Genomic DNA, 14,664 nt, shown 5'->3' with positions numbered 1-14,664 from the left:
ATCCTCAGTTTTGTCATCTGCAAAATAGAGGTAGGAAGACCCAGGAAGAATTTTATGAAGTTTAATTAGTGCAAAGTGCTCTTAACAGCAAATAGAGCTTTTCATCCAAGGATCTCAGACTACTTTGGTCCAAGTACTCAAATTACTGAGGCTTCAGTCAGCGATCCAAGAGGCAGAGGTACTGCTGTGCTTGCTGTATAGAAAGATAAATAGCAGGGATTGCAAAGTTACAGTTGCCTGAATTCATGTAATAAATCAATAGGTGAGCAGGCAAAAAAAATCTGCATAGTTGCAGAATTGTTGGGTCCCTGCTGTTTGTATCAAGACAGTTTTACCTCTGGTAGCTTTGAAGAGAGGAGACCTTCCTTCACCTTTGTATATGCAAAATACTTTGTAAATGGAGACCAGATTCTGGCAGCCAGCACAGTACAAGCAACCCAGAACAGCTTCCTCTGCTTCTCGCTATACGGCTGCTTAGACCACAGTGGCCACACAGTATTCATGCAAATATAATCAGTGAATACAGGGGAAGAAGAGTAATAAAGAACACTTAGAGTAACACTAACTCAACTGGACAGCTCATGCTTTGGATGAGAAGCTAATTTTCTTGATGCTGTTACGTCTGGTACCTCAGGGGCTGTACCAAATAGATGTGATTTAACTTGCTGAGTCAGGAGGAAGGCCTGTATTTGGCAGAGGAAGGAGGAGATGGGCTTAGTCACCTCTCTGAGCTCATTCCCAGTCCTCTTTTCACAAGCGCAGCCCCTGGAACTAGCCAAGGGAGAGTCGTTACATCTTGGGAAGAGAGGGAGCAGTAGGGGCCCAGCAAAACAGCATGCATTTATCCTCGCTTTTCTCTTTTTCTGCCAGGTTCTAGTTGCCAATACTGCTGAATCGCTGGAGCCACATCTCCTGACTCTGAGATGTTGTGGCAGCAGAAAAGGCACTGCAAGAGCCTGTGGCTGACAGCTCCTGACATTTTTGCTTTGCCGGTGCACATTCACACTGGCGTTTTGCTTGCAGCTACCCATCGGATGAAGCCTACATCATTTGGAGAGACGGTCTCCAAGCAGGAGACAAGCTGGGTTTTGCCACCTTGCTTCAAGTTCATGTTGTTCAAAGCTGCGGCAATAAACGGCAGCTTCTGTTGACAGATGCGTATAGGCAGGACCAGAGCAACTTATTTCCAACTTAATCTACTTCCGAAAGGGTGTGGACATGGTGCACAAAATAATTTTTAAGTCCGTTAGAAGAATTTTGTAGCACAGAATAAAACAGGTTTTCTTAAGCCACCTCCTCTGGGAGTTCAAATGAAGGTCCTTCACTTTGCAAAAAAACAGGCAGCAGCACCCTCGTGGTTGCTTACTCGTATCTCAGCAGAGAAGCGATAGCAGAGAGAGAGAATCCCTGTTTTAACCTTCTTCCGCTTGAACCCACTTGCAAAGCAATTCTGAAGGAACATCCACAATGTGCTTAGAGAGGAAGGATGGTCTTGGATGTGGTCATTACTTTTATCCGCTATCTCTCCATGACTCATTTAATTCCTCATGTGAACATACAGTAACAAAAACAGTGATGTCAGGAATGATAGAAAAATGATTACTGCAGAATCAACCTCCTCTAGCAAGTGGCAACAGACAAAATAAATGAGTGTGGTGCTGAAGCACAAGTTAAAGATCGAAATAGGCAGCACCACAAGAAGCCCTCTACAAAGCTGCTTCTGAAATTGAACTGTCTGAATCACGCTGGGCAGACGCCGGGAATAGTTGTTGGCACACAGCTAGAAAAAGAACTCCCTGAGGCAGGAGGGAGAACTGGGCCCAAACCGAAGCTCAACAGGCAAATCGAGTGCTGGAAACTGTCTGTGGCAATACTTTTCAGTTCCTTCTTTCCCTGACAGCTGAACTAACACTTGTCACAGGAGTGCAAACCAGGCAATTACAGCAAGCATGGATGCCACAGGGCTGGACAGGCTCGCTATTTATAGTTCCCTACCAACAGAGCTTTCCCACTGTGCCGCTGCACACAGGTTAAGGTACAGTCCATGCCTTGAAGGGCTCACACTCTAAATAAAAACAGAAAAAGGAAGGACTAGCAGCCCCTTTTATGATGACAGCCAAGACTCAGAGATGAAAGGATAAAAAGGAAATCCACAGCAGAGCTGGAACAATGAACTCCAACTTCTCCCCCACAAATGCCCTTCATTTTGTTAACACCTTCCCTGCCTGAAGTGCCACTTCTCTGCTACTCATTATTAGCACCAAAGAGTCTATACAGTGTCACTGAAGTGCTCATGCAAGCTCTGGCCCGTCTTGCCACTGTTAAATTATTTTCCCTACAGCAGAGGTGGGAGAAGGGATGTGCGCCTGCTCTTACCTCCCCCTCCTGAGACCTGGGCCCGCACCCCATTGACAGGGTGGGAAGCATCGCACCAGGACAGGATCCTGGTGCACTGACCCTGCTAAAGGGATGATAAAGTCCCAGGAGTGAAGCAGGCTGCCAGCTTCAAGCATTCAGTCTCAGCTGACTGCGGATGCAAGTCAAAGATAGTCTCCTTTGTTTCATGGGGAGGATTAAAACACGAGCTGTTTGTAAGTTGAACTTTGAAGTGTCATCTTAGCAATCTGAAACACGGTCACCCAACAAAGAAACCTTTACAAATACATTTTTTTGTATTTGGAAGCCATCCACTGGCCTATTTTTAGCCATATATTTGAACTGGCCGTGTTACAATCCTGCCTCTGTTCTCGTGCAATAAAAGGCAGAGGATTCACTTGACCTGCAGTATCAAGTAGAGAGAAAATAAGACATTTGTCTGGAAAAGAACCACCCAAAATAGCAGTGGAGAAGTCATGCTGCAACATGAACTGTTAGTGTTGAGAGATAAGAAAAATTAGTATTATAGGACCTGGTAGACTTTTTCTAATGACATATTAACAAAAACAACTGCTAGAAAAGCGTATGGTGATGCTAACCAGTATTTGTAGGTTTAAGGACCTGAGATCTTTCCCTTTTACACTAAACACGCTGCATGCGTGAGAGTAAGAAATAATCTTTGCTGAGGCGAGTTCTCAGCTTTCTTCAAGGGTTCTTTCTAAATCCACTTGACTTTTCCTTTGCTAAACATGGCTTTTAGCTCAGAAACTGATGCTCTTGCATGGGCAAACCCTCCTCTGGCAGCTGGGTTTTGGTCGATTGGTTTGACCACTTGCGTTAAACATGATGCAACACAGTATGACAAATGCAAGCGAACATCAGGACGGAGCGCAATGGAAATGCCGCATCTTATCTGACAGGTCAGTGGGAGGGAGAGGAATTATTTGCCCTGGTAACAGCACGTGGAAGAACACAGAGGCGGGGGGTAGGATGCATTTGCAAACATCTCATGTTCCCTAAACTTTTTGCAGCCCCTCATTAGGCTTTGCAATATCCTAAAGCAGACAATTATTTCTATATTCATTTTCTGTCTTTCCCCTCCTCCAAGAAGCTAGGGAAAGAACCGAGAAGACCTGACTGTGGACATATTAACTTCCCACTGTCACGTCAGCAAGACAGTGCGTACCACGCATTTCCCACTGACAAGGAAAGAAAGGTTAAAACCTTGCATGACAGGTTAACAGCATGATTTGCAGCAACAGCTTAAATAAATGGTTGCAGGCACGAAAGACTAGCAGGCAGCTAATCCTTTAAAGACTTACTTAAGAGCAGCTACTACTTCACTCCAAGTAAATATTTCAAAATAAAATTAATTAGTGGTGACCGGTGGATTTTTTTTCCATTTTAACAGCCCAGGCTGAAATGGTGATTCCTCTACAGAACTTCTGCTTTCAGTGCCAAAACTGCTATTTCGTAGGAGCAGAAAGAGCCCTCAAAGAAGATTCATTGCAATTTTGTTCCTTACAGTAATTGCAGCAGGACTGGAAGAGCTCTATATGAATCTCACAGGTCTGTGTTACTGCCAGAGAGACAAGTTCCAAGAGCAGCCTTTATGCTGCTCCAGAGTTGGAGGACAGCACCATGGCTCGGTATCCAACAGAAGTACAGCGTAGAGGAAGGAAATGTTCGCTTCCTGATTCTTGTCATAAGTAAGCTCTGTCCATACAGGCCACAAAAAAGACCTTAAAATTGCCGTACTTCCAATTAAAAGAAGTTTCTTAGCACCTTCCTAGACACGGGTAAAAGCACGGAAGGAAAGGCCTCAAGGTAACAAGTACCTAACCAGCACAAACCAAAGTCTGCCTGAGCCTGGAGAAGCAAAACAGTCAATGAAATAATTTGGAAACAATCATTTCTAATCCACAATTAAGCTTTCTTCCCCAAGATTATTTTTTTCCCTTGACCCTTAGCTCCATCTCAGAACAAAGCCAATTCTCTTGGGAGGGAGGAATCTGTCATGGCCCACTGAACCATCTGGACTATTTTTAGTTAAATCCAGCATTCCTAAAAACCTCAAGCTGCTTGTGTATCAAGGAAGGAGAAAGAAAACCCTGTGAACATGCACATCCACATTTCACATGGGGAGCGCGAAACACAGCATGCCAGCTGCCTTGCAGCATGAAAGTATAAGCTGAGCTGAACACAGAGCTCCAGGAAAAAGGCAAAGAACATTTCTTTTCACCAGGTAGAGAAGACAGAAAATGAAGGCAGGACTGCTGACTTCCCTGAGGTGGAAGAGGCAAACCAAAGGTCTCTGCTAGTGGTTGGGAGGCCAGAGAGATCTGAGGGCCAGGCAATTTGCACTTACCCACTAAATTGATGAGCTGCAGCTCTGGAGTACAGCAATGAGGAGAGTGCCAAGTGGAGAGGCAGGATCAGCCAAGGAGTTCCGGAGGTGCTTTGCCCATAGAGATCTTGCTGGGAAGAGCAGGACAAACACCCCAAGGGAAGGGCCAGGAGAAAGCTTAAGGAATGGTTTAGGGATGGGTAGAAGATGCGAGGGGCAGTTGTATGAATGAGCTGATGCTTGGGACTTTTAAGGACTACGCATGAGGGGGAGGAGTACGGAGAGAGCACGGAGAAACTCGTTTAAGACCACGGCGTAAGTGGACCGTAGCACAAATCTGATTAGAAGGGACAGAACTGTTGTGCCGAGTCATTTCTTCCTGCCCTGCAGGCTTTTTACGTCGTCTTCCGTGCTAAGCAAAATCCATACCGCTGTAAGAGTAGCAGTGTAGCACTGAGCCTCTCAGTGGCAAATGTTGCTGAATTTGACTAATTGCAGTTGACAGAAAGCAAGCAAACCCCGACTGCAGGGGCTGGTCTAAGTGTTCTTGTATGATGGCTACCAGAAAAGCACTAGAGATGCTGTTGCAGATTGTGCTGTTTGTTCAAACAAAGCATTTGTTTTACAGCTATAGTTATAGCACGGGGGTCATATCCAGAGCACTCCAAGTGAGTCATCGCATTCTCTCTCCCTCATCTCCACAGGTGTTTGACACAACTTCTACTAAAATATTTTCAGGACTAAGAGCAGTAACCTGCTGGCCAGCCCAGCCTCCTTACAGCCAGCCCGCTCTGCGGACAGTCAAACAGTACAACATCCAGCCAGGCCTCGAGATGAGGTTATCCAAAGAGTAAGAGGAAATACAAATCGCTGCTGAGAAAATATGAACAAGGAGTTAGAAACTCAAGTTTCCTCTTGCTACATCACCATGGGACCAGCGATAGGCCTTGCTCTTCTCCCCAACCTCCATCAGCATAAGTACAGGGAGAACCTCAGAGAGAATGATCAACAGTGATGCCAAGAAACATAGGTACCACATGGAAAGTTGCTGCCTGGAGTACATACACCCCCTTTTCCAAGATCAGAATGCAGGGCCTGCAGCTGCTTCCCTGTAGAGGGAATGACATCTCTTTACAAGGTTCTTTGTATGGACAGATGCAAAATCAGAAGCCTGTAAGGAACACAACACTGCTGGCTCTGCAAACCTTAAAAACAAAGAATTGAGAGACCGGGATAGGGTGATAAGCCCTTCAGGGCTGTGGCTTCACTTAGACCTGGGGCTCACACAGTCTCCAGGCTGGTGAAACTCCTCGTCACTCCATCACATCAAGCAACTTACAGAAGCACAATTTTTGCCTCTTCAAGGGTTTATTAGAACCATTTGCACAATGCTTTGGATAATTCTGGCTTTTCCTATTGCTCCTTTCCACTGCTAAGTTTATCTCCATCCCTCCTATTTTTGCCATACGATACAGAGAGCCCCTTTCAGGCAGGCATCCTTCCATAGGATCTCCCAAAAGGGGCATTAGCCATGATATTAGAGATGCAAGCATCATATCCAATGCTGCTACAAACCCTCCAGTGCCTGAGTTAGCAGAGACCATTGCATTGCTTTCAGCAGCTTCTCTGGGTGTGAAGCCTCTGCTGGAAGCCCACTGAGGTTCCTCAGCCAGTGACTCCTTAGCTCTACACTCGAATGTCACCACTTGATACGAGTCTGCTGCCTGACTTCCCTTCTCAAGGGAAAGTGGCTGGGGGAAGTGTTAGAAAATTGCCACATGGTGGCCACACATGGTGGCATCTTTGAGCCAGGAGCCACTGGTGGCCATCTCTCTCTCTCAGCTGGTGGCATTCACACCAACAGTGGTAAGGAGCCTCCTGGAGAGGAACAGGCCCCATTCTGCCTCAGGGAGCATGATGTGCTATTAACAATGAGCCATTGCAAGTGAGGAGCAGAGAAAGAGCCATTTTGGATCTAGCATCACTTTCCAGGGCTTGTAGTTAATGTCCGCAGCTACCCAAGACTGTCTCCACTGCTACCTTGATTGTTCCCCCAACTTTATTCACCTAGATGTTTCAAACAGCTTGTCTACATAAGGGAAGTTTCCTCTGATGTGATGATGCTTGGGAACTTTCATTAGCTTTGTTCACTCCAGACAGTCAAAAAAATAAAACCAAGATATTTACTTAAAATGAGTCTTTGCTTTTATAAATAAAACATTGGGGGAATTTCTCTGGGACTGCTGGTAGCTCAGGCCAGAGGACTCTAGAATGTCAAATGTCTTTCCAGCAACTTTATGCTATTAAGTACATAATCGCATAAATACACCATACAACAGCAGAACATCACCAATGATACATGAATTCAAGCACTCCTAAACTAGAGAAAAGCCTAAAATCTGAGTGCCTGTTCTTTTTCCAGAGCTTCTGTGCATAATACCGCCCCATCAAGCTATATAAATGCCGACTATTTTTTTCTCTGAGACAGCTGCCTTGCCGAATGCCCAGAACGGATGATGCTCAATAAAGGAAATAGCTATTCGGTATTATCCTCATTTATCAGTGTTCAGCCAGTGCCTCATTTGTCATTCAAGCCCTGCTCTAGAACCAGAAACTTCTTCACAGGCATTTTCCTATTACCCTCACCACTGTAGTGAGTCAGTCAGTTCTCCCCAAACCCACAACACCCGTGATTTTACAGAAGGGGAACTGATGAGCAGGGCCATTAACTGCAGGAGCTGGCAGCAGCATCTGGCACCTGGGGGCAAAGGAAGGATACAGCTACACATTCAGGGAGTTCGGGAAAGGCAGCAAAGGAGCCAAGCCAGCCGTGCAAATCATGCATGCAGGTCCACGGCATGGCAGGAGTGGGAGGAAAATTAAAAAAGATCCTGTTGTGGTGTATCAGCACAGAGGCACCGAAACAACAGCGCATGGGCAACAGCCCCATTTGGGAGGAAAGCTTCATCCTTATGTAATGCTTTAACAAATAAAAGAGCTGACAGCACCGATTACACTCAAACACCACTGCTGCGGTATGGACCAGGCTCATAAACAGTATTTGCAGTAAAATTTTCTGATCTCGAAATAATTGTGAACTCATGCTATTTTGCAAGAGAAAATTGAACCCTGGCTATTAGCTACGCTACAGCTAGACAATTAGACATCTGAACATCTAGAGACTTATACTCTAGAGGAAAACCATACTTAGAATGCAATCTGTCAACTCAAGAATGAAGTTGTCTGGATCTACATTTTTCCAGCAGTCAACATACCTTTTTTCTTTCTTGGAAGCGTCCCCTTTTTTCCAAATTAGATATAAAACAATCCTTGTAGAGAGGAAAATTTCCCTGTGGCCATCCCTTGTAACAGACAGCCCTGTGAGCATTAGGACAGGGACTGTTCTTATTTATACACTGTGCTGCCTGAAGACTTTGCTTCCGTTAAATAAAAATACATTAATTAATTGCCTTTCCTCCATAAATGTCAGCATGTTCTTCTCCTGTCCCCTACATTTACTTATCCTTCTTAGTCAACCCAGGCGTCCCAACTTTCTGCATCTTATCAGCCCCACTTGAAAGCATTTTCTCCCTCCCCCTTTTCTTTTTCCATCTAAACTTCCCTTCCACTTCCTCTCCCCTTTCCCAAAACCCAAACAAACCCACATTCTTATCCCCTAATAGAGGCTGATTCATGGTTTTGCGTCAGCAGCCACTCTCCTGGCCAGACCCAGCTTTAATTGACACATTTCAGCTGCTGCCAAGCAGTACGTGACAACATCTGGGAAGCAGGGCTGCCATCGGCCCAGGGGCCAGCAGCGTCAGGAACGTGAGACAGGCAAGGGCTGGCGTGACGCAGCGGAGCAGGAGAGGACGTGCATAGTTGTTGCCTTCAGAGATGGAAAGGGAGATCCTGAATTCAATCAGTTATTCCTCAGAGTGCAACACTGGAGCACGCACAAACAAATTAACTCAAATGAGGGAAGAGATATAGGTTAAAAAAAGATCTTGGCTCACAGGCTTTGGGTTTAATCTAGAACATTGGAGGAGGGGAAAAAGCAGTTTTAACAGTACTTTCAGAGCAAGGCGTTCATCCAACACTCATCTCAACATCTCCATGGACCTGCTCTGCACCAACAGCGATCCCTGCCCCTCTTCCTTTCAAAAAACTTTCAGTCCACATGAGGCACACCTGACAATTCTGGAGTATCAGTACCAGCCTGCAAGCCATATTCAGACACTGCTCCTGTTACATTGCACAACAAAAGGAACTGGATATTTGGACCCTGAAACAAAGCAATTAGAAGTCTGGGCTCTTTGTACATTTAATAAGGACTGCGCATAAGGTTCAGAAAGTGAATCCTGACCTTCTGAAGAAGCACGTTTTCCTGCTGCACCCAGGGTACTCCAGATTGCTGCACTACGGAGGGTAATCCCAGGTCCCCAGCTCTGCCCCAAAGCCAGCCAAGGGTCCTGGAGAGCAGATGGAGCTGTTCCAAAGCCGCTGGCTCAGCAGAGCCTAATGCTGATTGCAGTGACTACATTAGCAATTGGAAGCAGTAGACAACAGCAGATTCAGCTAAAGCCTTAATCTGGTTGCCCAGAACAGTTTTTAGTGGACACTGAGATCTGTGAATGCGAAAAAGACAAGCTTAAGATTTGTACACAGAATATAATGAAGTTTATTCATATTAAATACATCTACTTGCATCACTACTTGTCACTACTTGTTCTCCAGGACATTGAGTTCATTCCCACTTCAGGAGACAGACATTTTTTACTTTACATAAAATAGAGCTACCAATCTGTTTTCCCTGAATAACATACCACTGAAGCTAGCAAAACAATACAACCAGGATTTATTCAGTACAAATTATACAGAGATTTTCTTTTTACTGGTTTAGGGAGTTATGCAGAAGGACAAAATGATTCCAAACATATATACAGAGAGCTGGAATTCAAGTGTCTCCAATATCCACACTAGTCAAAACCAAGGTTTTTGGTATTTAGACACTTGAGTTCTGGTCCAGATTCCAATTCTTCTCCCCATATCCATTCGGTTTGTTTAAAATAAGCAAAATCCAACAACAGTCCTTTTAAAGGATAAGCAGATTTTGCCCGAAGTAACAGTGGCATGGGAAACAGATTGCTTCTGAAGAATGCATTTGAGTAAATCAGCTTGGTCCATCTGACAAGAGGGGTTGTGTAGCAAATGCACGACGTGTAATTTGTTTCACGCAAGTACAGTTTTCACCCCTCTTGTACACATCTGACTTTCGTTCCTCCAGACAAGCACAGGACAAGTAGATTGGAAGCATTTCTGATGGACAGAGTGCAAAAGGAGAATTTAACTATTGTGTTTGTCTGCAAAGGTAAACCCAATGATAACCACAATCTCACTGAAAACTAAAATAAACTGTTTTATAAACAGTTAGAAAAACCAAGTATCTTTGCTGCTGAAACTGGTTCATCTATTTTTGGAAAATTACTAGAATTGCCTTACCCAAGAAGAACTTCTTACAAGCAACCAGCATTATGTAACCAAAACAGGAAAAATACAGTAAATCACATGTTCTTCCCACCTAATGTTGCAATCCTTTTGGTCAATTCTGTATCCAAGCCCTCACCCCTCAACTAAAAAACCTGCAACACCTCAAAACCGGGTATATACTTCATCTACAATCTTACAGGCTCCCCTCATATCCAGGGTAACTAACAGCTCTTACCGCCAACCTAATTATAAACGCGATTAAATACACTGTTCAATCATCGAAATCCGGGATATCATCGTAGGAATAGCCCCGGTAGCCTTTGGAAGCGTAGTATGCAATGCGCAGGTGGTAGAAGCCCGGGAGAAACACAAGGATCCCAATGATGAGCACAGGGATAGCACGGTCTGTTCCCTGCAGAGAAGAGAGATGCAAGTGCAGTAAGAAGAGATCTGTATGAGGAGGAGCTTTCCTTTTTCTTAAGTCCTGCCTCAACTAAGGTCTGGCTAGCTGACAAAAAATAAACATTCATCTTAAATTAGAAATATCTCAGTTTTCTTCAGGCTGAGCTCTAAGTCACCTCCCTGGCATCTCCTCCTTCCTACAGGAAACCTTCAACTGAACTTCTCTGTCGGACAGGAGGAGTGGCTCTTGTAACACTAATCACATTACAAAACTGCTGGCCACAGGCTGGGTGCTGCCTGCTTGGCTGAGAGCTTGCTTCCTTATCTGTGCCCCGACTGCTCCTGATACAGCCAAAACAGCCTGTTTCCACAACGATAAGCAGCAGCTGCCAACCATAAAGCAATTCCGTGCTGCACAAGGTAAAAGGAGAAGTGTGCCACAGAGGAGCACCAAGTCAGCTACGAACAACAGATCCCCTTTCAATGGACCATAAATGCAGAGAGATGAGACAAGTGGCGCTGTGTCCTATATAGCTGTCTGGTATCTCCTATGGAAGGTACCAGAAGATCTTTACCAGATGATCCCAGCATGAAGTTTTTCCATAACAGCAAGCTGACCGCCTACAGGGACATAGGATTAAAATGAAACTGTACCCCAGGTAGGACAGAGAAACTCAGCCCTCCCTGGCAGACCTCCAATCCCGCTATGAACCTGCTCCAAACTTGCTAACTGCAGACATCAGAGGGCTCCGCTGCCAGAGAACCAGGGCTGTCAAACACCAGCAAGGCAGTGGAGGGGATTACTTTCTTGCTTACAGGTCTTTTGCTCCGAATTTTTACACGGAACATGATGGTTCATGGCAGGCTTTGAGAAATGGGCAAGCAATGCAAAACTCGTAACAGAAGTGTAATCAAGCCACTTACGCCTTTGCTAATGTATCCTGCCAAGAGGAGGGCTCCTATGATAATAAGGAAGGTCCCAATCATGAAGAGCACGATAGCCAATGCAATTGCCTTGTAGGGGATTTTTGGCGGGCTTTTCTTGAACTGGATGGAAAAAAACAAATATTAAACAGCTTAACTCAGCACAGCTCCCCTCCCACCATGGCAGAGATACGAATCCTACAGCTGGCAGAGATGACATGGGACAAACTTGCAGCAGCTCTGCTGCAGGGCTCTAACAGCCCTTCTGCAAGGAATCCTGCCCATGGAGACAGAATCACACAGAATCATTAAGGCTGGAAAAGACCTGTAAGATCATCATGTCCAACTATCAACCCAACACCGCCATGCCCACTAAACCATGTCCTGCAGTGCCACATCTACACGCTTTTTGAACACTTAACCTGCTGTCTGAGCAAGCGGTTACACCCATTGCTTCCAGATCTGCTCTGATTTTTCACCTCCCTCCAAAGAAATGCATCTGATCCCATTAAGCAAGTAATCTTACTTCCAGTGAAGCTCTACGGGCTTTCTGGAGGAGAAGGGCTGAAGCGGTGGCTTGCAGCTAGTTTTGTACCTTTCTGAGCTGAGACTGCTCTGCTGGAGATGAACAAAAAAGCAGCCTCTCGTGCACATGCAAAGCTATAGCAGCCTCTCCTAGGAGTTTACAGTTAGAGGAGCAGCAGTAAGATGTTTTCTGCCCCACTTTTTACCTGCAGGTCAATATATCCATCATCAGTGCTGGAGAGCTTGGAATATTTAACTTTGCTACTGGGAATCCCAGCAGTCAGATTTGTACGTGACGGCATCATTACAGGGAAGACTGGGCATCAGCTAGAACCTGGAAAACAAAGAGAAGAGCAAAAAAAAAAAAAAAAAATCAGACCAAACTAGATGATAGAGTCTGAGACACGGATCAAGTTTAAGAGAAATAAAAGTGTCAAGCTTGTACTAACCAAAAGGCTTTTTCATCTTTTCAAACAAAGCTTTGTATTTAAGCCTAAAATACAAAAGTATGGATATGGCTGCAACAGGGTTTGCCAATATTTAAAAGCAGTCAAACTAAGGTAGAACTTGTGTTTAAAACAAGATAGCAATTCTAGAATAATATACAATGTATAAACCAGCTCTCATTTCGCAAGGAGATCACACTTCCAGCAGGGAGATGTCTGAGGTCCAGCTATTTCTAAACAGGGACACCAACACATAAACCCAAACCAGAACTAAACAAAGCAGCTTTTCAACCAGACGGATATTTTGCAATAGATCCATTTTGAAAAAAAAAAAACAAAACAAAAAACCCCAACTCACTGGAAACTAGAACGAAACAGAGCTGTCATTCCCAAGACAGCTCGAGTCATGACTCAGAGGAAGGAGCATGACAAGGGGATGGAGTGGTTAGTGGATGAGGTAACGAGAAAACCAGCAAGGAGCTAAAAAGGGTTGGTCACTTGTCTGTCTAGCTGCAAGGGAGGCAGTGTTCAGGGTAGAGCTTTATTTAGTTACACCAGAGCCGTACCCTGCAATTTCACCACGCTGTGAAGCCAAGCCCTGTGGTTTTGCTGCCAGCAGTGACAGTCCCAGGGAGAGGGGCAGAGCCAGTTTGCTTCTGCGCCTTGAAGCCCAGCTTCTCAGGAGTTGAAGCCTGGATCCGGCTTGCCAACACATCCCTAACTCACTGCAGAGCCATTTAACAGGGCCTGACAACTCCTCCCAGCAGCACCTATGCGTTGGGTGTCTGCTCACCCCCAGCCTTGAACCTGCGCTGCAGCCCAGAGCTACGATTCCCAGAAGCGAGGCAGAAAATAGGCTTCCCACACTTCCCAATTTCAATAGCTTTTTTATTTGCTGAGAAAGTATGGAATAAAGAAAATGAAAGTGCATATCCCAACTGTTCCAACAGGAAGGGACAAAGATGCTTTTTCCATAACACTACTTGGCATATAAGGTAATAGCATCGCCTCAAAATATTTAGTCTCCACTTGAACTGAAATCCTTTGTCTCCCTCTTGCTCATTGCTGGCACATTCCCCTGCCATGAGGCTTGTTCCTCCTGTAGTAGATTTGACTTTTACAAAAAACCCAACACCCTTTGGTCTTAAACCCCCACAGCTGTACCTTTAACTTGAACTTTTCTGCTTTTTCTGTAGCAAAAACCAAGCACAGACAAAACATTTCTAACCCCATCGATAATGGAAATAGCACCCACCTACAGGGTGGTAGCACTTGCAACCTCAGCTCCTTACACATCCGTGTTTTTCAGGTCACAGTACTCAAATACCCCCAAGGCCTCTCACATGCTCAGGGGGTAGATGTGCAAGAAGGAAAGAAGTCAAAAAAAATCAGCACATCCAAAGTGTGTCAGATTTCCTGACTCTGCCCCATTTTACTCTCAAGTACCACAGGACTTCTTACTGGCTGCCCCATTATTTACCAGGCTATTCCTAGTGGCTTCCTAGGAATTATTTCCAGTTTTCGCTTGCATAAATTGTCCTGCCCTTCCCATTACCTGCTTATCAACAAGAAAGCAGCTATTAAGGACAAACATAAAAATAAATACTCAGACCTCATCTTTAAGGGCCAAGTTCAAGTCCATAAGCTTCACCCTCCTTGTGCTCTACACTGGTTCAAGATCAGAAACGAGCTCATTGCCGTGCTTTTTAAAAGGCAAATAAATGGTGAATCACGCTTGTAATTCAAGTTTTTAATATGATGCGCTACAGTCATGTTTTAAACAGTCGGAACTCGCAGTGCCTGGGAGAAGGCTCGGCAGAGCGCACTTCAAACCCAAATCCTGTTTATCCACTAAATAAGAGCAATATATTTTTCTACCCTCTCTGTCCAGGGATACGGGAGGAAGGGAGTGTTATTTCTTGCCTTTTCAGGAGCTCAAACCTCACGCCTAATGCAATAAACACCCGACTCCCCTCCTCCAGCCCCAAAATGGTTTCTCTGCTGCTCAACAGGAAGTTCCCAACACGGCTGGGAACTCCCCCCAAACTGCAGGCTGCACACCCTGCCTCACGCAGCTTCAAAACATTAAGAAAAACACATAAAGACAGTTACCTACTGTTTGCGTTGCTGGTCAAATCCATCTCTCCCGCTGCC

General features: G+C 45.0%; 1 protein-coding gene across 3 annotated transcripts; it reads right to left on the bottom strand.

Annotated features, from left to right (window-relative positions):
- Window positions 1–9,408: 9,408 nt before the first annotated feature.
- TMEM230 (transmembrane protein 230) lies at window positions 9,409–14,664 on the bottom strand. Of its 3 annotated transcripts, XM_009820048.2 has the most exons (5): window positions 14,623–14,659; window positions 12,271–12,398; window positions 11,540–11,662; window positions 10,449–10,625; window positions 9,409–10,042 (listed from the first exon to the last, which is right to left on the bottom strand). In XM_009820048.2, exons 2-4 carry the CDS (start codon window positions 12,367–12,369, stop codon window positions 10,485–10,487), a joined length of 363 nt encoding a protein of 120 aa, XP_009818350.1. In that variant the 5' UTR covers window positions 12,370–12,398; window positions 14,623–14,659; the 3' UTR covers window positions 9,409–10,042; window positions 10,449–10,484. The 3 variants fall into 3 exon arrangements, with proteins under 3 accessions (XP_009818350.1, XP_059687504.1, XP_059687503.1); XM_059831521.1 differs by having other exon boundaries at window positions 9,409–10,625; window positions 14,627–14,664; XM_059831520.1 differs by having other exon boundaries at window positions 9,409–10,625.

Source organism: Gavia stellata, chromosome 31 (genome assembly GCF_030936135.1).
Source record: "Gavia stellata isolate bGavSte3 chromosome 31, bGavSte3.hap2, whole genome shotgun sequence".
Classification (NCBI taxonomy): domain Eukaryota; kingdom Metazoa; phylum Chordata; class Aves; order Gaviiformes; family Gaviidae; genus Gavia; species Gavia stellata.
The sequence above is the reverse complement of the archived record's forward strand: the minus strand, read 5'-3'. Positions and strand labels throughout refer to the sequence as shown.